The sequence below is a fragment of the Ovis aries genome, chromosome 3, assembly GCF_016772045.2.
Source record: "Ovis aries strain OAR_USU_Benz2616 breed Rambouillet chromosome 3, ARS-UI_Ramb_v3.0, whole genome shotgun sequence".
Lineage (NCBI taxonomy): Eukaryota > Metazoa > Chordata > Mammalia > Artiodactyla > Bovidae > Ovis > Ovis aries.
This window is the reverse complement of record NC_056056.1, coordinates 219,342,365-219,370,147: the sequence shown is the minus strand read 5'-3', so window position 1 is coordinate 219,370,147 and position 27,783 is coordinate 219,342,365. Positions and strand designations below refer to the sequence as shown.

At 54.9% G+C, this 27,783-nt stretch overlaps 2 protein-coding genes across 3 annotated transcripts; one reads left to right on the top strand and one right to left on the bottom strand.

Annotated features, from left to right (window-relative positions):
• Positions 1-736: 736 nt before the first annotated feature.
• On the top strand, positions 737-8,712 carry RRP7A (ribosomal RNA processing 7 homolog A). The gene is made up of 7 exons (XM_004007027.4): positions 737-828; positions 2,718-2,860; positions 4,829-4,954; positions 5,636-5,753; positions 5,937-6,034; positions 6,313-6,511; positions 7,195-8,712. Exons 1-7 carry the CDS (start codon positions 756-758, stop codon positions 7,278-7,280), a joined length of 843 nt encoding a protein of 280 aa, XP_004007076.1. The 5' UTR covers positions 737-755; the 3' UTR covers positions 7,281-8,712.
• On the bottom strand, positions 7,664-27,693 carry SERHL2 (serine hydrolase like 2). Of its 2 annotated transcripts, XM_027968173.2 has the most exons (12): positions 27,615-27,693; positions 26,757-26,906; positions 26,532-26,645; positions 26,152-26,193; positions 25,733-25,752; positions 25,250-25,324; positions 23,520-23,629; positions 23,036-23,115; positions 16,412-16,446; positions 10,551-10,633; positions 8,907-9,003; positions 7,664-8,099 (listed from the first exon to the last, which is right to left on the bottom strand). In XM_027968173.2, exons 1-12 carry the CDS (start codon positions 27,616-27,618, stop codon positions 7,980-7,982), a joined length of 930 nt encoding a protein of 309 aa, XP_027823974.1. In that variant the 5' UTR covers positions 27,619-27,693; the 3' UTR covers positions 7,664-7,979. The 2 variants fall into 2 exon arrangements, with proteins under 2 accessions (XP_027823974.1, XP_027823975.1); XM_027968174.3 differs by lacking the exons at positions 7,664-8,099; positions 8,907-9,003 and adding an exon at positions 9,274-9,808.
• Positions 27,694-27,783: the final 90 nt, after the last annotated feature.

Genomic DNA, 27,783 nt, shown 5'->3' with positions numbered 1-27,783 from the left:
CCAAAAAAGTAATAGAGAGGAATCTGTGAACTTGAAGGTGAAACAATAGAAACTACCCAATCTGAACAATAAGGAAAAATAGACTTAAAAATAATGAAGGACTTTGGGGGCCTATGGTACTGTAACAAAAAGTCTAAAATCTGTGACATGAGTCCCAGAAGGAGAAAAGTAAAAGTCGAAGAAATAATGGTTGTTGGGAGTTCTCTGGTAGCCTAGTCGTTAGCAAAAATAATAACGATGTTCTCAGTGCATGTAAAGGAAATATTTAAAACAATTATTTTATAAATGGGAAAGGGCTGAGGGATATCTAGAGAAGGAATGTTTCGGCACTTAGAAATATCAACACTGATAAAATATCAACAATAGTATACTGTGGTAACTTTTTAATATATATATGTATTTACATAATAAACATTTACATACAAATGATAAATGTTTGCATATCCATGTGTTGTTTTACATACACGATATAATTATGTACTTTAATATAATTCCTTATTCCAAGAACTGGCGATGGACAGGGAGGCCTGGCGTGCTGCAGTTCATGGAGTCGCAAAGAGTCGGACACGACTGAGCGACTGAACTGAAGGTTGGGCCTTGGGAGGACGGCGGGACCGGGCAGGCGGGAACTAGGGGTCGCAAGAGGCGGGCCTGGAACCGAGAGGGCGGGGCCCCAGGAGGCGCCGTCGTCACGGAAACGGCTACCAGCGACCAACTACAACTCCCAGCATCCCCCGCAGCTTCCGGTCGGCAAGATGGTGGCGCGCAGAAGGAAGCGTGCGGCGCGGGAATCTGATTCGGGGGTTCCAACCCTGCCCGGCTACTCAGGTAAGGGGCTGCGGGGCGCGAGGCTGGGGAGCGGCCGTGCTTCTCCACGAAGAGCCTGGGGGGTCGGCAGTGGGTCAGGACCCCGAGGAGCAGTCACACGCTTGGACGTGAGCCCCAGAAGGTTCTGAAGCCCCGGGCCCCCTCAGCCCACGCGGCACCTGTTCTCGTCTGGGTTCACTTGGCTCGGGACGAGCCTAGTTTGGCCAACGCTTTCCTTGAGTGAGCGCACCTTCGTCTACACTTTTCCAGGGCGAACTTGTGTCTGTCTGTATTCTCCCCCCTGAGAGGCACCCATCCACTTATCAGCCCCTTTTTGCAATTTCTGGTCCAGCCGCGTCAGCGCTCACCTCGCCTGTTCCCCTGCCTTCTGTTTTTCACTCAGCTGCCAGAATGTTCTTTCTAAAGTCAGATTTAACTCAGATCTTGCCTCACACGCCCATCCCCGACGAACTCTCTGCAGTGACTAAAGTTAGCACGTAAAACAAAATCCAGACATCACATCCCTCCTATCCTGGCTCTAGCTGACCTACAAGCTCTGTCTTTCTGTTTCTCCGAGACAACAAGCTCTTTACACCCACAGAGTTTTTGTACTTACTGTGTCTTTTTCCTCTGAGTTCCTCAGACAGCTCTGCCCCGTTACAGGGCTTCGTGTCATTCTGGTCGAAGCTTTAATGTTACTTCCTCAAAGAGGTGGTCCTGATAGATGTCTAAAGGCCTGTGTCACCCAGTACCCTGCACTACTTCACTCTGTTTCCTTCCTGTTTGGAATTTTATTTATTTTTGGCTGTGCTGGGTCTTGGTTGGTGCTCCGGCCTTTCTCTAGTTGCCAGGAGCGGGGCTGCTCTCTGGTTGCAGTGCGCCTCTCATTGCAGTGGTTTCTTTAGTGGAGCCCCGGCTCTATCTAGGTGGCATGCCGGCTTCAGCAGTTGCTGCTCCGGGGCTCTGGAGCACAGACTCAGTAGTTGTGGTGCCCAGGCTTAGTTGCTCTGTGGCATGTGGGATCTTCCCGGATCCAGGATCCAACCTGTGTCTCCTGCATTGGCAGGTGTATTCTTTACCACTGAGCCTCTGGGGAAGCCCCTGGTGGAGGCTTTAATGTTACTTCCTCAAAGAGGTGGTCCCCAAAGGCGTCTGTCACCCATTAGCCTGCTCTACTTCACTCTGTGTTTTTCCTTCCTATTTGATACCACCTTGTTACATGCTGACTTGTTCTGTCCTCTCACTTCACTACGTGAGCTTCCTGAGTGCAGGGTTGCAGCTGGATCCTCTGGATCCTCTCCGTGCTCTCCGTGCCCCAAGAGGTGGTGTCTGGAAGTTTGCATCTCTTGTGACAGGATTAAAGTTTATGGGAATGCCAGCGATTATCCAAATCATCACACAGCAAGGGGCTTAGAGACCGAGAGAGATGTTAAGGCACAAAGCGGGTAGCTCTAACCTGGCATGTAAGGCTCTCCTGAGGGAGTAAGGACCTGAAGAATGGGTGGAAGGATGAGGGCTGATGTTTCAGAGCAGCATGGGTGAGGCCCTGGCTGATTGGAGGAACAGAGAGGAGGTATGTGGTGTGGAGAGGGGAAGATGGGGTGAAGAGAGGCTACACGGGGGACCGTGGTAAGGATTTGGGGTTTACTCCCAGAGCAGCAGAGTTTGAACCTCTCTCCTTTCGCATCCCATTAAAATTCTCTCTACTGCCGACTGGAGCCCCTCCTGGGCAGATGGTGTTCGTTCAGCTGTGTAGCCTGCCGAAGCATCTTGCACAGGCCTTGCCTAGGAGAAGAGCTCAGTGAAGGATGGATGGGTGGATGGGCGGACCAACAGGCACACAGGACTAAAAAGGGACAGCCTGAACCTGACTCGTGTGTCGTCCCTCCCCGTTCCCACGTTCCTTCCAGCCATTCCGATCAAATTCTCTGAAAAGCAGCAGTCTTCTCATTACCTCTATGTGAGAGAGCACAAAGTTCGAGAAGGCACCAAGTCTTCCTGGCCTCAGAAGCGGACTCTTTTTGTCCTCAACGTGCCCCCATACTGCACAGAGGTAAACGGGTGTCTGGAAGGGAACCTGAGCCTGGGGCAGGGGCTCCTGTGGGCCCCCCACCCCCCAGTCCTCAGTGATGAGAGGGAAGCAGCTAACTGAAGTCCCGAGGGGTGGTGTCTGGAAGTCTGCATCTCTTACAACAGGAAGTTGGCATTTTAAAGATGTCCTTTTTTAAATATAATTCTCTAGGGAGCCCATAGCTTCTTATATGTTACCCAGAATTGTTTGAGTTACGTGTTTTTTCCCCGATTATAAAATTGATACATGTCCATTGCAGGTAGTATTATAGTACAGCTAAAGTCTTCTGTTGCCTAAAGTAGTTGTTGCATAACTATGTCTGCCAAGCATAATTCCACCTGAAGACAGATACACTTGAAACCAAAAGTGTTAGTCATTCAGTCGTGTCCTACTCTTTGCAACCCCATGGACAGAGGAGCCTGCCTGTCCATGGGATTCTCCAGGCAAGAATACTGGAGTGGGTTGTCATGCCCTCCTCCAGGACAGACACTTGTTCTCACATTTTTTCTTGAGTATTGTGAAGGTTGTGCCAACTACTTGTGTGAAGTCTGACAACATAAACATTGTTTTGTTTTTTTTTAATTGATCCGCATCCATAGTAAAAAAAAAAAATAAGAAAAGTAGGAGAAAGTAAAATTACCTCTGAGTCTACTATTCAGAGGTTTCCCAGGTGGCGCTAGTGTTAAAGAACCTGTCTGCTAATGCAGGAGACACAGGTTCAATCCCTCCAGGAAGATCCCCTAGAAGAGGGCATGGCAACCCACTCCAGTATCCTAGCCTGGAGAATTCCATGGACAGAGGAGCCTGGTGGGCTATAGTCCATAGGGTTGCAAAAAGCTGAACATGACTGAAGTGACTTAGCATGCATGCAGATATGTGTTACTTTTTTTTTTCTTCACAAAAGCTATTAAATTTAGTATTTCTTTAATTTACAGAAGAGAAACTAAAGGAATTGCTGGATTTCCAATGAGTTTTTTTTTTTTTTTTTCAGAAAAGAAATATTAATTTCTAAAAGATTCCTCTGTAGTTAAAGAGAGAAACAGTGAGAGGGGAGAATGTCATTTTTAATGTTTCCTGAAGACTAGTGTATGAACAGAGAAGCACCTGGGCCCAGGTGTAGCACTCACTGCACTTTACAGATTGAGCAAATCTGTGTCATCTGCGCCCAGACTGAAAAACAGCATCGCCCACACCCCAGAAATCCCGCTGCGCCCCCTCCCCCTGCCAGCGATAACCACCAACCTGATTCCAACAGGGGAGATTTAATTATTTCTAAACGGCGATTCAGGTAGTAAAATTTATAAAATCAAAATACAATTAAAAACATCCCCACCTATTCTAAGAGACTGGGTTCAATCCCTGGGTCAGGAAGATCCCCTGGAGGAGGGCATGGCAACCCACTCCAGTATTCTTGCCTGGAGAATCCCATGGACAGAGGAGACTGGAGGGCTACCATCCACGGAGTCGCAAAGAGTCAGACATGACTGAAGTGACTTAGCATGCATGCATTCTTGTAATAGTGGGAAAAGAAAAGTTGAGAACCCACTCCTCCTTTGGAGATCCCTCAGAGACATTGACAGGGGAAAAGCGATCTTTCAGCCAGGTGGCCTTTCAAAGGGAGCAGTCCCTTTCCGGAACAGACGGAGCATACCCTGGGCACATGCTTCCAGCAGGGTTAGGTCATAAAGCCAAAAAATTATACCTGAATTCCGTCTCCCCTCTGTCTCCTCCTTCTGGAGTCCCCTTTTACCCACAGCTTTGAACACAAAGTCAAAAAAGGTGGCCCCCTTGGGCCGTGGGGGGCTGGGGTTGTGACCTCGGTGTTGAGGAGGGGGTGGCGTGCCCAGGCCCTCTGTGCCTGCCCAGGCCCTCTGTGCCCGCCCCGCAGGCTGGACTCTGGGGCTCCGGTGTGGCGGGAGGCTCACCCTGCGCTTCTCTCTGCCCTGGCAGGAGTGCTTGTCCCGCCTCCTCTCCCCCTGCGGGTCCGTCCAGTCGGTGAAGTTACAGGAGAAGCCAGAGCTTGCTGAGAGCCCAAAGGAGCCCCGGTCGAAGTTCTTTAACCCCAAACCAGTTCCCGTAAGCCTGCAGGACCGGGCCGCAGCAGTGAGGGCGTGCGCAGGGCCGAGCGGTGTCCCCGGCCTGTGAGGGGAACGTGGCATCAGGGGAGGCCGCGGCAATTAGGGTGTTCCTGTGGTCAGGCCCGTCCTGACCTGTGGTCTAGGAGGCCTGTCAGCTGAGCGGCCTCCACCCGAATTTGCCACATCCTGGAGCCTCCCTGTCCAGCTCTTTCCATCGTCCTGGGGGGGGAAGCTCAAAGACATCTCTGCTCCCTGCCCGAGGGGCCTCCCCTAGCACCCCCACCGCTGGCTTCCCCCCGCGGAAGTTGATTCTCCCTTAGGCTTGGTGGCCCTGGTCTCCCTTCTCTGTGTCTGGGAGCCCACACCTCCTCCTGTTGAGGGGACTTTGCGGGCGCCCCCTGCCCCGTCTGTCCGTCCACTCCTGGCCCCGGGAGAGCACGCCCTCCCCTGAGTCCCTCCCGCAAGTGAAACAGGCCCCAGGGTCCACCGCTCCCTGGTGAAGACGCTGGATCCGGTCACTCTTAGCAGAAGTTGTGTAGCTAGGAGTGTGGGCACCCCACCCCTGGGTTAGTACAGCCCTTCTCCCCTGGTCCCGCGGCAGTCAGGCTGAGGGCGGGTGGGGGGCCCTGGGGTGAGACGCCCCTGGGGAAGGCTCCTGCCGCTGACCTCTCTCCTCCAGGGCTTCCAGGTGGCCTACGTGGTGTTCCAGAAGCCAGGCGGCATGTCGGCCGCCTTGGCCCTGAAGGGCCCCCTGCTGGTCTCCACTGAGAGTCACCCTGTGAGCAGCGGCGTCCTCAGTCAGTACCGCGGCCCCGGGTGGGGAGGGCAGCTTTGGGGGCCGCGTCTGCTCGTGTTGCCTGGCCCTCAGGGTGTGCATCCCGGCGGCCTGGGCGAGGAGATCCCGCCCCGCTGCAGGTCCTGGGGGGCCCCTGAGAGGCAGGCCTAGGAATCCCCGTCTCCTTCGCCCTCTTCCCCCTCAGAGTGGATCCGAGACTACACGGACTCGGTGCCGGACCCCGAGGCTCTGAGGGTCGAGGTGGACGCCTTCATGGAGACCTACGACCGGAAGATAGCAGAGGTGGGGCTTCTGCACGGGCGGCGGCTGGCTGGGCCTCCCAGCTGGTAACATCCAGCCGGAAGCACCCCTCTCGCTGGAAATGGTCTCTCGTCAGGGCAGACGATCAGGGCTGGAAGGGAGCAGCGTGAGGGCACACGGTGCTGGGCGCGGAGGGAGCGGCCGAGGCGGTGGGGTGGTGCCAGGCGTGGGAGGGAGAGCGGAGAGGAGGCGGCGAGGGGCTCCTGGGGCCGCACGGTGGGTCCCAGGCGCCCGCCCATCACGGGCCCTGTAACCTACAGGAGGAGGCCAAGGCCAAGGAGGAGGAAGGCGTCCCCGACGAGGAGGGCTGGGTGAAGGTGACCCGCCGGGGCCGCCGACCAGTGCTCCCGAGGACGGAGGCGGCCAGCCTGCGGGTGCTGGAGCGGGAGAGGCGGAAGCGCGCCCGCAAGGAGCTCCTCAACTTCTACGCCTGGCAGCACCGCGAGACCAAGATGGAGCGTAAGGCGCCCCAGGGCCCTGTCCTTCACCCCCCTGCCGGGGTGCTCGGGCCGCGGTCTTGTGGCCGCTCTGCCAGCCCCAGCTGCGTGGAGCTCCCTGGTCTGTTAAGCTGGGAGAGGGGTCCCGGGGATCTCCCAGCAACCCCAAAGCCTTCTTCCTTCACCTCGGGGTGTGTGTTGGAGGTGGAGGGGATAACAGAGGTAGTGTGTTTTTTTTTTGGCTTTGTTGGGTCTTAATTGTAGTGAGCAGGCTCTTAACCATGATGGGTGGGTCCCTCTCTAGTTGAGGTGCCTGGGCTCAGGTAGTTGTGGCATGAGGGCTGAGTGGCTCCGCTGCGTGTGGCATCTGAGTCCCCAGCATTGCAAGGTGGAGTCTTAATCCTTGGGCCACCAGGGAAGTCCCATTGACCTGGTAAAGTTTCTGTCTGAAACCTCAGGCATGTCATCTCCACTTCAGCCTGCATCCTCTGACTGGGTTGTGGCCCAGTTCCATTTCCTGGCAGCATCTGCACCGTTTCCTAGCACAGAGGCAATGGGGGAGGCCGTGCTGAGCGCCAACCAACCGGGGCACTGGTGGCTGACGGGAGGTGCTGCCGTCCTCTCGAGTGGGGCCACGGGGCATAGCTCCCGCCCGGCCTGCCATCTGACCCCGGCCCCGTTTCCCCTCCTGCCCCCTCGCCCCAGATATCGCGCAGCTGCGCAAGAAGTTCGAGGAGGACAAGCAGAGAATCGAGCTGATGCGGGCCCAGCGCAAGTTCCGACCCTACTGAGCCTCGCCCACCCCCACGGGCCCCGAGGAGCAGGGTGGTGACTGGGTGGCAGTGTACAGCCAGCAAGGACCCGGGGTCCTGGAACACCCGTCTCAACGGCTGTGCCCAGGCCAAGGGGCCGCTGTGTGAAACCCCGGAGACCTGAGCCCACGGGATGGGGTGAAGTACAGAGTCACCCATCGGTTCCTGTGTGCTTCGGCCGTCCTAGGCCCCGGAGCGAGGACTTGGCCTCCGGAAGCCCCTGGCCCAGAGCTGGCTCCTTCCTTGTCCTGGGTCCCGTCCCCGTCTGGCTCCGGACTCTCCTTTCAGGGCTGACTGACTGCTGTGTTCACCCCTTCCTCCTGATAGAGAAGCCCCTGTGGGCAGTGAGACGGCCTCACAAGCAGAATACAAGAACATTTTATTTTTCATGCAGCTGGGTGGCAAGAAAGGACTATAAAAGCCAGCTGGGCCTATCTCAGGCCTCACACATACCCTCTGCCTAGTCATAAAACAGACACCATCCCACCCCCCAGAAGTCACAGATGTTGAAGTCAGAATCTTAACACCCCTCCACGCCCCCACCCCCAGCTCTGCCTTAGCACTCGCTTCTGGCTGTGCTGGTCTTCGGGACCAGGGGCCTGTCCCCAGCATGCTGGTCTGGGCTTGGGAGCTGGGAGTCTGGTGCTGAAGCAGGCAGCTGTAGCCCCAGGCCCAGGGCTACAGGGGGGCTGGGGTTCCTTCCTTGTTCTGTAAAAAGGAGCTGATGATACCAGCCACCTGCTGGGGTTGGTTCATGTGGATGTAGTGATTGCCTGGGACTTCCACGTACTGGAACCTCTGGGGAGGGAAGGGAACATGGGATGAGGTGACCCAGTGGAAGGCCGCCTCCCAGCAGTTCCACGTGTCCACAGCTCTGCAGGCCCTAGTCAGTCAGGGAGGGGGCAGACGGGCCTGGCTCAGAGCCAGTGGGAAAGGCCTTCCTGGGAGGGAAGTGCCCAGCCCTCGGGTTTTAGGCCATTCTGAGCTGAGGTGGTAGAGCTTGAGAGTCCAGGGGCTGCTCCTGGGTCTGGTCATCAGATAATATTCACTTGAAGAAGGAACAAGCAGCTTTTCCATCTTGCCTGGGAGAAAGGCCCACAGAGCAGGAAGGACTGAACATTGCCCGGCACACAGGGGCGTCCCCGTTGTGATGATGCCCAGCTGTCTGCTCAGGCCCCAGGGTCGGCTGTCTGTACTAGGTGATGCTCCCAAAATGCCAGGTGCTCCCAGGGGCCCAGGCAAACATCAAAGTCACAGCGCACGTGCCAGCCCTCCAACTTGGAGCCTGGCACCCACTGGTGGGCCTGGTTATCTGTTCCCATTTGAGACCCCAGGAAATTGTAGAACCATTCAGTTGGGCATGGCCCAGGAGTACAGGAGGACAATAAAACCAGGAGATTGCCAATGAAAAGCCTGCTTTCTGTGCTGATTTATATGTATTCCAGGGACCACAGTGGAACATGAGGCCTGGTAGCTCCTGGGGTTACCTGTTAGACCTGGGCCCAGAGCAGGGGTCCCAGCGCAAGAAAAGAGATGGACAGGTGGAGCTCAGGGCAGCCTGGCAGCCCCTGCTGACCCCAGCTGCCCTGAACCCTGGGCACACACCTCTTTCAGGACAGACTTAAGTGAGCTGCTCACGAACATCATGGGCTCCCTGTTGCCGTCGTTCTCTCTTCTTAGGGCATAATATCCTTCGGTTGCTCTGTAAGATGAGAAGGAAGGTTCACCTGGGACCACTCCCTGCATGCCCTGCCTCTGCCCTGGGCTCTAGGCTCTGAAACCGTCCCAAGCCTGAGAATCCCTCTAACCTTCCCACCGCTGGGCCCTTCAAGCCCAGGTTTAGTTCAGGGCTGAGTCATTCAGTCCCCACTGGCCCTCACAGCTCAGCAAGGCCTGCACAGGTTTCATCTCGGGATCTTCCCAGGGTTACAGCCACTGAATGGTGGAGCCAGGATCTGAACAGGCTTCTGAGTGTGCTTTTTTGAACAGCTTTATTGAGTTAACTCCACCCATTTAAAATGTACAGTTCCATGGATTTTGGTACATTCAGAGGTGAGCAACCATCACTACAGTCAATTTTAGATCCTATTTATCACCTCAGCTGAGCCACAGGGGATCCTACAATGCAGGAGGTCCAGTTCCTGCGTCGGGAAGATCCCCTGGAAGAGGAAACAGCAGCCCACTCCAGTATTCTCGCCTGGGAAACCCCATGGACGGGAGCCTGGAGGGCTACAGTCCATGGGGTCGCAGAGTTGGACACGACTGAGCACATGATGGATGTGGACTTGCAAGTGAATGCAATCACACAGTACACGGGCTTTCCCGACTGGCTTCTTTCAACGAGTCTGTTTTCAAGGTTCCTGCCTGTTGTAGTGTGACCGCGTCATTCCATCTCATCGTGTGGATGGAGCCTATCTGCTTGTTGGTGAGCTGACGGACATCGGAGTTGCCTCCCACACTCAGTTCATTCTGTTCTGAAGGACACCGCTGTGAGCCACCAGCACTCACTGTGATGTGGACAGATGCTGGGATTACACCGAGGAGTGGAACTGCTGGGTCACACAGTGATTTTAGGGCTTGAAAAATTGCCAGACCTTCCCAAAGTGGCTGCACCGTTTTACAGTTGCACAGCACCCTGGCAGGGTTCTAGTTTCTAGCTCCTCCACACCCTCAGCAGCGCCTGTTATCTCACCTGTAAAGTCTAGATGTCCCAGAGGGTGTGCAGCATCCCTCCCTGGGGTTGGGATTTGCCCCCCATGAGTCCCTGCCTTCTGAACCCCTGTGCTCGGCAGACGTGTCCCTGGAAGTCACAGTTCCTGCCAGGTCCCATGTCCAGGCTGAATGCAGTGGAGCAGGGTGGCACCTGAGCCCCCCCGAAGGATGTTCAATGGGCTGTGGGGCCCAGAGGCGGCTGAGGATGGCGGAGGGGGACAGCAGATGGAGGCCCAGGGCTGGCCTGGGGATGCGCGGGGCCTGGCATGGCTGGAGGACGGGGCCAGGCGGTACTGACTGCTGGTCCCTCTACACCTGAGTGTTCCCCGCCCTCCAGACACAGACACCCGTGGAAAGATGTGGTGCCATCCCTGCCCACCCTCAGCGCCCTCTCCCCATCCCCCTCCCCTCACCTGCTTTCCACACACCAGCGACCAGTCGGGGGCTGCCCAGGAAAGATGGCAGAGTGGTCTCATACCAGGAGACCTGGGCATTCCTGAAACTCGGGTCTGTCTGGGGTGCTTGGTTCCAACTTACTTGATGAGCAGGACGTGGGCCTGCAGATTTTTGATGTAGTGCACGAACAGCTCCCTGCTGACGAAATCAAAGCAGTGCTCCGGCTGCGGAGACAAAAAACCCCAGTGAATTCTTGCCACGAGGCCCCAGGCGCTGCTGTGGGTGGAAACCCAGCTCTCTTGGGAGCAGCGGACACCCACCTCGGGCACCCAACCAGGACCAAGCCTGCTGCCTAGCCACATCACCACCTCAAGAGAGGCTTCACCTCACTCAGACTGGAGACTCTTGTCCCTGTAATCGTTACTCCTCCTCCTGGGCTCACGGCTGCCCAGGCAGACGACATGTCCAGGCCCCCCTCTGCCAGGTGTGGCCACGCAACGACATGCAGAGAAGTGACCCCGGGCCACTTCACACCGAGGTTTTAGGACTGAGGCGTGACACGGTAACCATACATGGCTACTGAGGGCTTGGCTTGGGGCTCGTCCAGCCTGAGACATGCCGTCTCACTAGATTTTAAAGACTTAGTATGAAAAAATAATGTCAAATATCTCGACTTTTTTTTATGTTGATTCCATGCTGAAGTGACAACATCTTGGATACACTGAGTTAGAAGGTATTATGAAAGTTGACTTCACCTGTTTCTTTTCACTCTTTTTCTATGGCCACAAGAAGGTGTGACTTTAACATGAGCGCACGTCATACTTCTATTGGACTGCGCTGCTCTGGGCCGAGAGCCCACTGAGGGCAGGCGCTGGGGATTTTCTGTGTCCACAGCTCTCAGCACGCGTGTGACAGGCACGGGGTTCAGTGAGTGTGTGCCGAGTGGGTTAATTCAAGAGCGCCCCAACATGGACTGATTGTTAGTGTCCGGTTCCCCTGCAGCATCTCGAGGAAGCTGCACGCACGCACGCACAGCTATCTGGCCAGCCAAGAAAACGCATCCTGGTTCTGCTCTGACCCCTCCCAGCTATCTCCTCCTCAGGCTGCAATGTCCGGAAACAGAGGTCCCCCTGTCAACCACAGGCCTGCTGGATGAAGATTTACTGAGGACCCAGACATGCCACATGTTATTGCCTCCCCGGAGGATCAGAACGGCAAAGCAACTGTGTCTCAGTCAGCAGCTGACCGGCTTCCCAGGTGGCTCAGCGGTGAAGAATCCATCTGCCAAGGCAGGAGATGTGGGTTCCATCCCTGGGTTGGAAAGATCCCCTGGAGAAGGAAACGGCAACCCACTCCAGTATTCTTGCCTGAAAAATCCCATGGACAGAGGAGCCTGATGGGCAGTCCATGGGGCTGCAAAAGAGTCAGACGACTTAGCAACTCAACAACAATAAATTCAAGTGTAACTTATAATGAAGTGCACAGACCTGAGTGTTACCTCATCATGGCTTCTGACACATGGGTACATGTGTCACGGAAGGATGTAACCATGACCCCGGTGGAGGTTGGACCTGCTCAGCAACCAGCCTGCTCCCTCTGGGGGTCTTCTCCAAGGACACCACCTGTCCTGACCTCTAGCTCCCTAGAACGGTTTTGCTGCTGTTTGAACTTCATACACGTGGAGTCGTGGTGCTCTTCCTGGGTTCGGGCTTCTTTTGGCCTGTATGTGTGTTTTTCACACTCCTGTATGAATGCGTGGCAGTTATGCATTCTATCCTTGACAGACATTTGCGTGATCTCCACTTTGGGGCTATTATGAATCAAGCTGCCGTGTCTTCTGGAGCACACAGCGTTGGCGGGTGTGTATCTAGGATTGAGATTGCTGGGCACAGAATTTGCATTTATTTTCCTTCAGTAGTTACTGCCAGTTTTCCAAAATGGCCGTATCAACTTACACTTCCTCCCGCAGTGTGGGACAGCTCTGGATTCTCCACATCCCCACCGAGACTTGGTACTTACTGTCATGACTTCGGTTTTAGCTGCTCTGGAGCGGGTGTGAAGGTCTCTTGCTTGGGTTCTTTTTGCGCTGCCCTAATAACTAATGGCACCCAGCACCGTTCATGTGCTCATCGGCCACCAGGATGGCCTCTTTCAGAAAGGGCCTGTTCAAATCTTACGCCAGTTTTTAAAAATGAGGTTGTCAGCCTCTAATCTTATTGATTTGTAGAAGTTCCTTACATATTCCAGATATGAGTGCTTCCGCAAGCCTGTCTATTTATTTATTTATTCGGCTCTGTCGTGTCTTAGTTGTGGCATGTGGGCTGTAGTTCCCTGACCAGGGATCGAACCTGGGCCCCCTGCATTGGGGGCGCAGAGTCTTAGCCACTGGACCACAAGGGAAGTCCCCTTTTTCATTAATATTCTGGTTTTTTAAAAAATATTTATTCATATTTATTTATTTGACTGCATTGGGTGTTAGTTGCAGCGTGTGGGATCTAGTTCCCTGACCAGGCATCAAACCCAGGGCCCCTGCATTGGTGGAACAAAGTCTTAGCCACCAGGGAAGTTCCTCTTTTTTTTTTTTTTTTTTACTATTCTATTTTGATGAATAGAAATTCTAAATTTTAATAAAGCTGTATCTATCAACATTTTCATTGATTCATGGTGTGTGTGTGTGTATTTGTCTACTTAAAACATATTTGTCTACCTCAAGGTCATGAAGCCATTCCCTAATTTTTCTTCTAGAACATTACTGTTTCACCCTTCATATTTGATCTATGATCCACGGTGAATTAATTTTTTGTATATTGTGTGAGGCAGGGACCTGGGGTCATACTTTTCCATCTAGATAACCCACTGCCTGCCCCTCACTGAACTGAGGTGGTGCCTTTATTATAAGTTGGGAGAGCCCCATTCATAACTTTCATAATTAAATTCCCAAAGTATTCTACAAATTCATCCCAATATAATTTTTAACAGAAATCAATGATTCTAAACTTCACTCAGAAGTGAGAATATGCAAGAAAAAGCAAGAAAATGTGTGAAAGAACAAGGGGAGTGGACTAGATCTGCTATCAAAACGTATTAGAAAGAAACGGGAATTAGAACGCGTGACTTGATGTGGACAAAGAGATCGATGGGACATAAAAAGGGACAGGCCCATCCTAGAATTTGTCTCTTTGGTGATTTAATTTCTGCCCCAAGGGGAGTCTTCCCATCTGTGAGTGGCCCTCTCCCTTGGGCCCTGTGATGACCACATGGCTGCCCCTGCAGAGCAGCTGTGGGCACAGTCCCCGAGGCTGGGAGGGCATTTCCAAACACCCTCAAAAACAAACAATACGACTTCCCTGTGGTCCAGCGGTTAAGAATCCGCCTTGCAATGCAGGTGATGCTGGTGTGACCCTGGGTGGGGAACTAAGACTCTAAGCAGAGCAACTCGGCCCACGCACCCGGATGACTGAGCCCCCAAGACACAGTGAGGACTGCTCGTGCCACAGCTAAGAACTCACGCAGCCAAGTAAATAAAAAAGTAAATAAATAGTCTAAAAGTTAATAAACTGGCAGGAGTAGCTCTACTACAGAAACTTAAAAACCCCAAACTGTGCTCTCGGAAGCGGACAGCTGGGACAGCAGCCTGACTCAGGCCTGGGGGGCCAGCCAGGAGACTCTCCCTGGAGGAAGATCTCTCCATCAGGGCCTCCAGGACCCTGCTGATTGGGATTGAGCCGTAAGCTCCGCCTCCCCCACCAAGAATGGGCACCCAGAAGACAAGACACAGAGAGTGAGCCCCGTGGTAGGGACAGCCCTGGATAACTGGTGGTGGACCCACTGGTGTTCCTCTGGGGAAAATGAAAATGGATCCCTACCCCTCCATGGGCTTCCCCAGTGTCTCAGCAGTAAAGAACCCACCTGCCAATGCAGGAGACCTGGGTTCGATCCCTGGGTTGGGAAGATCCTCTGGAGGAGGAAAGAGCAACCCACTCTGGTATTCTTGCCTGGGAAATCCCAAGGACAGAGGAGCCTGGCGGGCTACAGTCCATGAGATCATGAAGAGTTGGACTCAACTGAGCAACTAAACAAACAAACAACCCTTCCTTGCTTGAGAACAAATTCCAGCTGGATCAAAAACAAAACTCCGAACATTCCCATCCCCTTGGCTGATGCCCTGGTTCAGGCCTCGGGTCCACGCCTGGGCCTGGGCGACAGCTCTCAGCAGGCTCCATGGGGCCAGAATTTCCCTCCTCTAATGCTAGCATCTCACAGTGTAGAGCATTTAACCCTCTTACACGGTCGCAGAAAGAGCCTCGTCTGTGAGCGCCGAAGTGACAGCACGGTGCCTGGTCTCTCAGGACGTGACCTTGGCTAGTCTTCACAGCCACCCCCCAGGAAGGCATGCACAGGGGCTGGCACCTCCTGGCGGCTCACCAACTGGCTGCGCGAATGAATAAACGAACGAATGCCTTTTTTTTCTGCACACAAGACAGCCGAGGCTCAGAGAGGGTAAGTGCCTTGCCCAAGGTCACACAGCCTCTCTGTGGCAGAGATGACTGAGTTTCTAGAGTACTCCTGTCACACACCAGGCTGCCTCCAGGCTGCCTGCCACTTTCTGAGGCCTTTAGTTGGCTTGTTTTTTGGCCACACCCTGCAGCATGCAGAACTTCCCCAGCGAGGCATCAAAGCTGAGCCCTCAAGTGTAGATTCATAACCACTGCACCGCCCGCGAAGTCCTCTAAGGCCTTTTGTTAACCAGTCCCCCTCTCTCCTCTTTCAGTCTTCACACCCTCCAGCAGGAATGCCCCTCAGATGCCCAGAACCGACTCCAAGGCCTCACCTGTATGGTCACAATTACCTGAGCGTCCTTCCCTTCTCCATCCCACTCCTGGGGCCCGGCACGGCCCACCTGCTCTAAGGGACTTCTGACCACGCCCTCCCCCAGCTGTCGGCTGCCTTGCCCTGGAACTCCTATTGCCCTTCCAGTCATTCCAAATCCATCTAAGCATTTGTAACCATTTGGCAACCCACTCCAGTATTCTTGCCTGGAATATCCCATGCACAGAGGAGCCTGGTGGGCTACAGTCCTTGGGGTCCCAAAGCAGCAGACACGACTAAGCAACTAAACAACACGTAAACGCCTAAACAATGAAAAAAAAAAGCCCTAGAACAAAAGTCTGTCTTTGTAGAATGTCTGTGTTTGTCTGTGTAGAGTGTCTTTCTTCCAGACACTCGTAAGGAAAGAGATGGAACTGCAAGCCTGTCCACAACACGGCCGACAGCAGGCCTTGCCTTCACGGATGAATGGTATATCCATATTTGTTGTTGTTTAGCTGCTAAGTGGTGGTGACTTTTTTCAATCCCATGGACTGTAGCCCACCAAACTCCTCTGCCCACAGGACTTCCCAAGCAAAAAAAAAAATCTTTCTCAGGCAAAGATCCCATGGACTGTAGCCCACCAAGATCCCCTGTCCACTGGCATTTCCCAAGCAAAAATGCCATTCCCTTCTCCAGGGGATCTTCCTGACCCAGGGATCGAATCCGTGTCTCCCGCACTGGCAGGGGGATTCTTCTGAGCCACCAGGGAGGCCCACGTCCAAGTTACTCAGACACAAAAGGAATGAAATTCCGACACATGCTATAACATGAGGGAACTTTGAAAACATTTATCTACGTGAAAGAAGCCGGACACAAAAAGTCACACATTGTGTGATCCCACTTATATGAGGTGCCTGGAGGAGTCAACTGGGAGAGACAGAAAACAGTCTGGCAGTTTCCAGGGGCTGGGGGAGGAGGACGGGGGAGGTGGTGTTTAGCGGGTGCAGGGGTTTCATTGGGGATGATGAACAATTTTGGGTTGGTGACAACTGTACAACATCGTGAATGCATTTAATGCCACGAATGGTTTGAAAATGGTTGTTTATCATGCTATACAATATATCTCTTACTACCATAAAAAAGGAAAGAGGTGGACAGGCACTGTGAAGGGTCGGGAAGACAGCAGCACTCACCCAAGTGATCCTCTGATCTCTGTTCAGCCACACACCTGGGAGGAAGCAGAAAGACGTGAACTCAGCACCGCTGGTCGCAAGTGGAGGGGGGTGGAGACACAGCTCAGTTCTCCAGGGACCCTGGGTCCTTCCAGCCAGGGCTCATCACTTCAGTCTGGGCCCGCAGGGACCACCCTGAGTATCCTCTCGGGCTTCCTCAGAGCAGAACTTGCCTGTAGCTGTCCTGCCACGGACTAGAGTGGCCCAGGCAGGTACCTCCAAGCTATCCTGGAGGGAGCAGAGTGACGGTGGTGGTGGAAACAGCTACCCACCTGGCATCACAATCTCATCTCTGGGAACCCCGAAATGTTCACTGGGATCTTTATGTACCAGGAAGCACCAAAAAGCTAAGAGGAACGTCATCACTTGTTGGAGAGAAACTGAGCCAAAAAAGAAAGGTTGTGTGTCAGGGGGAGGTCTGGGTGGTCCCAGGCCCATCTGGGTTCTCTGCCACAGTCCCTACAGGGGCCACCTATCCTGTGTGGCTCAGATGGCAAAGAATCTGTCTGCAATGCATAAGTCCCGGGTTCGATCCCTGGGTGAGGAAGATCCCCCGGAGAAGGAAATGGCAACCCACTCCAGTATTCTTGCCTGGAGAGTCCCATGGACGGAGGAGCCTGGTGGGCTACAGTCCATAGGGTCGCAGAGTCTGACACGACTGAGCGACTAGGCACAGCACAGCACCGTGACATACGGCCCAGCAATTCCCGCCTGGGCAATGTCCCCTCAAGAAAGGGCGGCAGGAGTCAGGATGGCAGCCGCCATCAGCTCATATAGCCGAACACTGCCGTCACCAGTGCCCATGTCCCCAGGGTAAGTCACAGCCACCTCATGCCAGCCTAGGAGACTCTCCAAGACCAGTAGGAATTAAATCAACAGCTGAAAAGAAAGAAAGAAAGAAGTGGAAGAACGTGAAAAGAGAAAGACAATTGCTGAAGAAAAGCACGAAGGATGGGTTCAGAAAAAGAACCCATTTTTTACAGTGGGGATTCTTATCCAGAACCAGCCTTTTATAACCCAATTCCATGGAAACCAACTCCTATGCCTCCCCCTAAAGGAGTGAAGGATCTCTCAGGAAAGAAGGCTAAGAGGCCGTGATGAGCCAGCCACACGGGTCATCCACTCTGGTAGGGCATAAAACTAGAAGTAATCTTTGCCTTGGAACTCTTGTGCAGAATACAAAGATAACAGATGTGGGAAATTACATGGCTTCACCTGGAGCTATTTAATTTAAAAATCAGAATTTTTTTTTTTTTTTTTACCACTCAGTTATTAGTAGGGCAACATTTTGATGAATCATTGATAAGTTCAAGTTTTCGAATTTGTATACAGAGTCCTTAGAGTTAATTGAGGACTCTAAAAATGAAAACATTTTCATTTGTATAAATGCTTCAAGGTTGATCTTGGCATATTGCTTGGCAAGAAAAGTGACTGAATATCTAACAATCATTTGTATTTAGCTTATATTAAAACTACCCTCTAATACCAATAAAACCAACAGTTTTTCCTGTATTCTTTCGTACTTAAAAAAAAAAAAGAGAGAAAAGGCTGCAGGGTGTCAGGGAGGGTACAGAATCTCAGAGCCTGGAGGCAGCCTGATCTGAGTGGTGCAGGGCCTGAGTAGGGGAGAGAATGCAGTGACGCGGTCACCCTGCAGACGTGCTGCCTGAGAGAAGCAAGGCTGCTCCTTCCTTCGCACCTGCCTTTGCGCAAACACCACACTCCCAGCCAGGCCTCCGGGACCTTCCTTCACGCCCAACCTGCACAGATGACCGCAGATGACTTCTTTCTCTCTGTTGTCCCCAGAAATTTCTAATGCCTTCTGTCATCTACCGCCTGTGCTTCTTTCCTCTGCTAGGTCACAGCTTCCACGAGGACAAGGGGATTATCTGGTCTCTTTTTTGTCCACAGCTGATTTTTTAAAGTATTCTTGCCTGCGCTGAGTCTTCGTGGCTGCACTTGACTTTCTCTGGTTGCGGGGCCTGCTCTTTGCAGTGGTGTGGGCATCTCACTGCCGTGGCTTCTCTTGATGAGGAGCGCAGGCTCATGGGCTCAGCTGCCCCTCGCCAAGTGGAGTCTACCAGGATCAGGGATGGAACCCGTGTCTCCTGATTGGCAGGCGGATTCGTAACCACTGGCCCACCAGGGCAGTCCTATAGCCAATTGTTGGTGGGGGTTCTTAGGCATTCGTGACTCAAAATGCTTGGAAGGAGCATGTAATCCGAAGACGCTCTGGTCACTGCACTACTAGATCACTGCTGCCTGATGCAACCACGGCCGAGGCCGCTGGGCCGCCTTCAGCTCTGACCACGACCTCCCTGCACAGATGACCGGCTCCGCTGCACGTGCAGGGCTGGAGCTGACCCTGCGTCTCCTGGCCTCCAGGCTCACTGCCCTCCTCCCTCCTCCAAGCCTGAGCTTCTGCTGCTCAGAGGATGTGAAAAGACTTAAAAGGGGGGGTTTATCTTGGGGGTGGGGTGACCCCCAAGGTGTTGAGGACCCCACAGTGCTGTTTTCTCTGCCCTGAGGCCCTGCCCCGCCCTGAGGTCGTCTTCCGTCTCTTCCAAGCCTCGCCTCCAGCTGACCCCCGCCCCACCTGGGCACTCCCGCCCCTGTCTGCTTTCCTGCCTGCCTCTCCTGTGACAGTGACCTTTGTGAGGGCAGGAACCGTGTTTCTCAGACCGGTGGGCCACAGCAGATGTCACTTAAATAAGAAGTCCAAGCTCCAGGTCCAAAAGCAAGTGGCCCTGGTGCTCCTGGTCGTGAAAGAGACTGGCGCGTGGTGTTTTCTCAGTGAGATTCCAATCCCACAGTCACCGCGTGCCAGCAGCCATGAGCAGGGCTTTGTGCCAATTCACCTCATTTAATTCCCTCAACAACCACACAGAGGCAGACGCCAGCATCTGTTTTACTGGGAAGGAACCAGGGAGGGTTGAGGTTGAGGTCAGCCTGGCGGCTGGGACCCCTCAGGCTGGCCCAGCCCCTGACTTGTGAGGGACGCCTCCTCCAAGGGTTTAGAAATCCCTGGAAAGTTGCATGAAATATGCATTTTATAAGAAAACAGTTTTGAAGGCAGATGTTATGAGAACCCTAGACTCCCCCCTTTCTTGGAACAGCCGATTGTGCCGTGGTGATATGATGCAACGTATTTTTGAGTCCTGCTCTTTGGCTCCTGGCCAGCGCTCCCCAAAACTGTCCCTTCCTAAAGTGTCATCTTTTGTCCTAACACTTGGTCTCTGACAGAGAACTCCTAAATCCCTTGGGATTTCCTGGGCAATAGGAGTGTCTTTTGTTCAAATGGGGTGATCCTGAGTGGTTCTTGGATGGCTTTAGGGTGGGGGCTGGTCACCAGGAAGATCAGGCCATGATTAGGAGCTTGGAACTTTCAACCCCACCTTGGTCCTTTGGGGAAAAGAGAGGGACTAGAGGCTGAGTTGGGAGAAGGAAATGGCAACCCACTCCAGTATTCTTGTCTAGAGAATTCCGTGGACAGAAGAGCCTGGTGGGCTGCTGTCCCTGGGGGCGCACAGAGTCAGACATGACTGAAGCGACTTAGCATGCCTGTATGCACTGGAGAAGGAAATGGCAACTCACTCCAGTGTTCTTGCCTGGAGAATCCCAGGGAGGGGGAGCCTGGTGGGTTGCCGTCTATGGGGTCGCACAGAGTCGGACACGACTGAAGCGACTTAGCAGCAGCAGCAGCATGCCTATGGGGTAAAGCCCATAGAAATCTCTGCCTTTGGAGAGCTTGTGCGAGGTGTTGGGAAGGTGGCACACCACTCCCCTTCTCTGCGGGGACCTGCCAAGCTCACGGACGCAGACACCCACAGGAGCTGGGCAGAGTGGGTGCTGCACCCACCAGCACATGGTGGGGTCTCCGTCCAGCTGCTATTGCCTGTGGGGTGGGTGTCACCAGCTCTTTGCGTTTTTCAAAAGAAAACCTCCCTGATGGTCCAGCGGCTAAGACTCTGTGCTCCCAACCCCGGGGGGCCCAGGTTCGATCCTCAGTTGAGAAACTACATCCCACACTCCACAGCTAAGACTTCGCAGGCCACAACTAAACATCCTGCATGCCATAACTAAGACCGGCACAGCCAAACAAATGAACAAAAAGAAACTGGAACTCTGCATTTTCACACACAACCTTTCTATTCTAAACACAAGCGACCTGTTCAAAATTCCCCTCGTGTCCAATATTTGTGTTTCAAGTGTACAAGCCAAAAGAAATCACGCTTGCAGCCCCAGGGCAGCCCAGCTAGTGACCAAGTCAGCACCGCAGTGGCCGGGTGCTGACACGGGACTGTCCATGGTCACGAAACCACCCGGAGCAGGGCTCTCCCCACCTCACGCCAACAACTGAGCTTGCTTCTAGACAGCCTGGGCCACGACTATGACAGGAACGCGGATAAGAAGCCGATAAAATCGGAGTTGACCTCCCTCCTCGCCCTGCTTGCTGCCTCCTGCTTTTCCCAGAAGCCCAATCAAGCTCCTGCCTCAAGCCTTTCCTGGAGGTTTCCCTGCATCGCTGGGTTCAGAGGTCACCTTCTCCACGAGGTCAACCCAGGGCCTCCTATTGAAGACAGCAAAGGACAAGCTCGGCCCCAACTCTGGCCTCCCTTACTTGATGTTTTTTTTCCCTAGAGTGCTCTCATCTCAGACTCTGGGAAGACTTGGGGAGAACGACAGGGCCACACATGGGCCACAGAGCGCCTGAGGCCACCAGAAGCTGGGGGAGGCTCAGATGGCCCGCCACAGCCCTGCCAACACTCTGATCTTGGCTTCTGGCCTCAAACTGTGAGAATAAATATCTGCTGTGTGGACTGCCCCATCTGTGCGGCTTTGTATAGGCAGCCCTAGGAAAGAAACACACATCCTAGGGGGTTGGGTTGGATGATGGGGGTGTGACCTGCTCCAGAATGCAGTGGAGGGCTGTCAGGGGGTCAGGACTCAGGAGAAGCCTGGAACACCAGCTCCCTGGGGTCACCCTGTCTGGTTGGGTCTGGGAGGCTGCTTGGTCTGCTTGTAGGTTAACCCCAGGCCTCAAAGGGCCACACTGCCACAGAGGGGCTTGTCCTGACACAGCCATCCAGCCGCCTGCCCACTGCCCAGGACGCCTCTCTCCTCTGCTCCCACCCCCTTGACACCTGGCTCAGCGTCTGCTCACCGTCTCACGTGACCCCGGGCTGCCCTAATCGGCTTCTCCAGCCTCGCCAGGCACCCCGTCTTATTCCAGATTAGCCCACTTCTGCCTTGGGGCCCCTCCAGTCTGCCATCAGGGGAGCCGGAGCCCATAGGCCTCTGTACTCCACCTCCCTTCTCCATGATGGAGTTGCAGCGGGGGCAGATATGGTAACTAAGACAAGAACAGGTCACCAACCCACTCAGGGATATTCCCCTTGACCTAATGGTGGTTTGGCAACTTCTGAGAAAAACTACAGCAGAGCAGGCACTTCCCCGGTGGTCCGGTGGTTAAGGCACCGCGCTTCCACTGCAGGGCCCCAGGTTCTATTCCTGGTTGGCGAGCTAAGGCCCCACATACCCCACCATGTGGCCAAAAAGAAAAGAAAAAAAAAAAAAAAAAAAGACAGCGCAGCCGAACTTTGGCTTCTCTTGAACAACTAGAAGTTCTGGCCACCTGAGTCCCCACATGATGGCCACTGGGGGCTGCCCTACTGTCTCCAATCAAGGTCCCCATCACTTCCCAAGGCCCCACCCCTAGCAGCGGGGGTAATTTCACAACTCCTTCAGCTCCCGGAGCGCACTTGGACTTTGGACTCTGGCCTCATTTGGTTCTTCATAAACTGAAGTCACCTGGGAAGGTCTAGGAGTCCAGAAGAGCTTGCCCACGCTCTCTGAGCTCCTCGGGGAGTCATTGCCAGCAAGGGCACTTGTGGATGGCGTCCCCTGGGGTCGTGCCAGCCAGGTATCGGCTCTGGCTCACCACCCTCGGGGCTGGGCACAGAGCGGACTCTGGGTGGAGATTTCCTGATTGAATATATTGGGAAATAACATGCAGAAAACACATGCCTGATGCTGCCCTGAAACCAAGGTGCCACCAACTCAACTTCTCCATTCTGAAAAACATCTTCAAAGTCGCCTGCCCCGTGGGGGTCCTCTAAGCCTCGCCTTGGACACTGGATGCCCAGCACACCGGGTTGGCAGAGCAGGGCAGCGTTGTGCCTCGACAATGAGCCCCCAGACCCCGGACTAAGTTCCCCATAGGATGTGACTTTCTGGGATGTGCGGCAGCCGTCTGACCTAGCACATGCTTGGCCCATCTGAGTCTCCATTTCTCCTGCTTTAAATGGGATGAGTATAGGGCAGTGGCATGGCAACCCACTCCAATATTCTTGCCTGGAGAACTCCATAGAGCCTGGTGGGCTACAGTCCACGGGGTCGCAAAGAATCAGACATGACTGAAGCAACTTAGCATGCTTAAGTCAGTAGGAGCATTAAAGGAGGTACTTTTGCGAAGCGCTTAGGATCACGCCTGGTCCAGAGCAAGCAGCGGTAAAGCTTAGCCACTGTCATTCCTCAGAAAGGACAATGCCCATAAGCAAAGGCCTTGGACAGCGAGCTCCTTACCCGTGGCTCCCTGTGTGGTTCCTCTCTGCAGGAGATGCTTCCCGCACGCCTCGCCCACGTGGCTGTTGTTTTTCAGGAACCTGGGGAAGAGGGGACACTGGATGCCTGGGGCGGGGGTGGGGGGCCAAGCAAAAGAAGAGGAAGGGGGGGAAAGGCCACCCGCCAAGGACATGCGCCTGTACCAATGGGGATGTTTGTGTCAGTGTTGTGTGAGTGTGTGTGTCTGTGTGTGTGTGGGTACCGGGAGTGGCAGAGAGCTTGTGGAGGGGTGGGGCGAAGGGCACAGCTACAGGGTGGGGTGAGTGAGGGCAGACAAAGTCCCAGCCGGGGTGGCTAAGGAGCGCCAGGTGAGCACACAGAGAAACAGGTGTGCTGCAGATTTGGGACTAGGAGACAGAGCTTCCTCCAGGCCCGAGACTTCCCCCCTCGGTGGTCCATAGCTTCCCCAGGTCTCCGACTCCCACTGGTCCCACCCGCCACTCACCCCTGCAGCATCTCTTCCGGGCTGACCGCCTGCGCGGGCTTCCTGGAGGCCTCCACCTGTAGCACATGCTCTATGGCCCTCCGCTTGCAGGTCAGCAAGTTGTCTACCTCCTAAAGGAGACGTGGGTTCTGCTGGGCGGACAGGGACCCACTTCTTCGCCCAGCCCCACCCTCCACTCAGCGGCACACCCTTTTAGCCCGAGAATACTTTGAACCCGAGAGCGGCAGGGCACCGGATCAACCCCTGCCAGTCAGCCCTGTGACCTGGAGCAAGTTGTCCGCCTCGGTCACAGCTGCCCAGCCCAGCCTGCAGCCCGAGAGAGCTGGAGGGGTCGGGCTGAAGACGGAGGGGAAGAGAGAGCTCTGTTAACTGCCAAGTGCTTTGCAAAGGTGCACTATTAGGGTCCAACTGAACGGCAAGTTCATCTGTTCTAATTGACACTCTCACGCTACATGGTGGAGAGGAACTTGCGGAGGGGGTACAACCTGGAGGGAGCCTCCAGTGCACCCATTTCCAGCCCAGCTCACTCTCAGCACGGCCTGGCCTCGTCCAAGGCCCCCTGCCTGGAGCAGCGATGGGAAGTGACACCTCCATCCACCCCGGGAGGAGCAAAGGGTCACCAGAAACTCCCGAGGAACCCCCCTGGGGCACAGTGTTTGTCAGCTCAGTGGGTGAAACCAATAAAGACGCCAGAGTGGTGGTTACCACGGTCTCGGAGATCCTCACTGTAACCCATGAGCTCTCCACTCACGCAATGCACTTATTGAGTGCTTACTGTGTGCCAGGACTGGGTGTGTGGTGGTAAAGAGACAGCTCTGGTTGTTGCGCTTACGGAATCTGTGGACATCTTATGGACAAGAAAACTGAAGCTGATAAAGGAGCTGTGTGAGGCTAAGCCCTCGGGAACAGAAAGACTCTTGTCAGAGCTGGAGGGTGCCTCCACATCATCGAGGCCGGGGACCCCAATCTTCCTGGTACCAGGGACCAGTTTCGTGGAAGACAAGTTTTCCTTGGATCAGGGTGGGGGAGGGAGACGGTGTCAGAATGAGTCAAGCGCTTTACACTCACTGTGCACTTTATGTCTATCATTATTACAGCAGCTCCACCTCAGGTCATCCGGCATTAGGTCCCAGAGGCTGCGGACCCCTGCCCTAGTCCAACCTCCTCATTTTACAGGTGAGGAAACTGAGGCCCAGAGAGGCAAAGTGACCTGCCCAGAGTCACACAGCAGAGAAAATGGCAGAGCCAGGACTCAGATACAGTGACAACCCTGGTGGTCGTCATTGGTGGTGCTGGCGAGAGGGGTCAACACTTTGCCCACCAGTCCACACTCAGGCCTCATGTGTGCAGTTGTGCAGTGCGTGTGCACCATGAGGGCACTTGAGTGCCGGTGCGCCCGCCCAACTGCGCACCCCTAGGGCCTCCTCAGCCCACTGCCCTCCCCTCTCCACCCCTGCCGTTGTGATCAACCTGGCCTTTTGCAGACTCCAGGCCACAAGCAGGGCCTCTGAGGACGACACAGGCCAGTGACCCTGTTCCCTGTCCAGTCCGAGGGAATAGGTAGCACCACTCTGCCTTTGGGGGCAGTGGGGGGTGGATCCCTGAGCCCTCTTGTCCACCGTCTGCCACCTCCTCCTGCCTCCCTGGTATCCGCCAAGGCGGCAGGGCTGAGGACACTATCTGGGACCCGGGTACCCCAGGGACACCATGTGCGCAAGCCCCATCCTTACGTTCGTGTCCAGGGCAAGTGGTGAGGAGTCCAGCAAAACGAGTTTATCCACCATCTCAGGGAAGATACAGGAAAACTATGATGCGACACCGAAGAACGGAAGCATGAAGAGGGGAGGAAAAGGAGACGGTCTCAGACTGTCCCCTGGGGACACTGGTGTGCGGGTGGGGACAGGGTACTGATCACTGGGCCACCGGGAATCTCCTATCCTTTCAAGGCACCTTTCTCTCCCCTCCTCCCCACCCAGCACCGACCCCGGTGATGGCTGGATGCTCCAGGGTTCTCTGCAGAGGGGATGGGCAGTGGAAACACTTAACTCCATCAGGAATGTCCTCACAATAGTGATTATCATGGCTGCTTCCAAGGGAAGCTGGCACAGGCCACTAATGCGCTGCCTGGGACTCACTACCCCTTCCTGCTCCTACTCTCCCCATCCCACCGGGAGGAGGGGCCAGAGGTGGTCACTGCAAAGCCATCTACTCACCATTCCACCCACAGTGCCACCTGGGGGGACAAAAGAGTAGTTGGCAGATATTCCCCAGCTCTCCGAGTCCTACCTAGACTCCTTCCCAGAGGTGGACCTACCCCCAGACAGGCCACCCAGCTCCTGTCTCCCATCAGTAGTCGGGGCTCTGCATTCACCATCAAACTTGAAGCTCCCTCTCTGGGGCTACGTGGCCCCTGCATCGGACCTGACTCTGTTTCCCTTCTCAAATCAGGAGACAACGGCCATCCATGGGGCCACCTGTCCCTTAGGGGGTTGCCTGAGGCCACTGGGCATGGTGCCCATGGGTCAGTGTCTAACGAACTCCTTTATATCTCCTTGCAGTTCCCAGGGGCTCAGGGAACCTATATACTAGTCCTCTCCCTCTCAGCCCCACTGCTGGAGACCAGTGCACTCACCAAAACTGTGGCCCAGGATGGAAAACCGGTTCCATTTCAGGGCTGAAAACACATGGAGCCAGGTCAGGGTGGGGCCAGCCTCCCCCACCTGCCCTCGCCCCGCAGTCCCTGTGCCCTGGGATGCTCCACTCAGGAAACACCCTGAAAGGGCCCCCAGTGCCACTGAGGGGTTGGAACTCATGGGAAGAAGCGATCTTTCTCCAGCTTGCACAAAGTCACCCATGAGTTGCTGGCAGAATTAGGGCCAGACCCCAAGGCACTCTCAGGCCAGCGTTGCTTCCTGGCCATCACATCCCACTCACAGAGCACCTCCCCAATTCCCTACCCCACCCCACCCCCGACCCCTACAGACAAACACACAGGCTCTGTCTCTTGCTCACCTGCTGCAACTCTCCGGACCTCACTCACAAAGTTCTGATGGTAGTATGGGAAACCTGGGCTGTAGTGGGATGAGAGCCCATGACCCCCGAAGTCCATGGCAACATAATAAAAGTCTGAGACAGGGAGAGAGGGGGGGGCATCCAGGTCAGCCATCTCCCCCACTTCTGATTCTCCTACAGACCCGATGCCTCACCCCATGGTTTTCCTTCAGCCCCCAGACCCACCTTTTGGGAGAAGAGGGATGAGTCTGTCAAAGGAGTTGGCATTGTCCAGCCAGCCGTGAAGGCAGAGAACGGGGGCAGCTTGATGGGAGCCCCAGGCTCTGGCCGCAATGTGGCCCCATGGAACAGCAAGCTTCAGCTTTGAGATGAGACCTGAAATAAAGAGCCGGATGTGGGTGTGTGGCTACCTGGAGGAGGGAGAGGTAAGCTGGGTCCACTGGGTGAGGAAAAACCTTGGGAGGGGTTCACAGTAGAATTTTCTAGAATAAGTTGGGGTGGGGGTTAGCTAGGCCTGGGCTCTGTAACTTATGGCTATGCGACCTGGAGCAAGTTACTAAAACCTCTTGACCCAGTTTTCCTTCCTGTAAAACTGGAGTAAACAGAGTAATAAGCAATGGCCAAGGTTTTCTAAGCCTTCGTGGAGGGCCCAATGGGGTGGCCCATCTCCCCACATCTTCACAGTAAGTTGGAGCACTCTCGCCCTCCCTTCCCAAACCCAGAGGCCTGAGGCACAGGGAAGTGCAGTCCACGCCCTAGGTCACACAGGGGCAATCAGGTGGAGAGAGCATTCAGCGCGGGTGGCGCGACCCCAGGTCCCTTGCCCTGACCCCCGGGGCACCGGCCCGCTCAGGTCCGGCTGCCTCCTCCATCGCCAGGGCTGACCTTTTCACCCGCAGGCGCTCCTGGCCAGGCCTGAGACCCGCGTGCCCCCAGAGCCCCCGCCAGTTTGCTTCTCTAACTTGGGGCCCCCGGAATCCTGAGAGACCACGTGCGACCCGTTCTCGGGGCCCCACCCTCGCGCCGGTGGGTGGCCTCGCCCATCGTTCGGGCTCTAGGGAGCCCGGGACTGCGGAGCCTCACCCATCGTTCGCGTCCCAAGGTTGCACGGAGGCCTTTACTCCAGCTAAGTCTCCGCCATGGGACAAGACACTTCAGTTCTGGCTCTGGCTCCTCGGGAGCCGGCCCCGCCCCGGCCCCGGCCCCGCCCCGCCCCGGCCACCAATGGTCGTGGCCCGCCCCGCCCACCAGC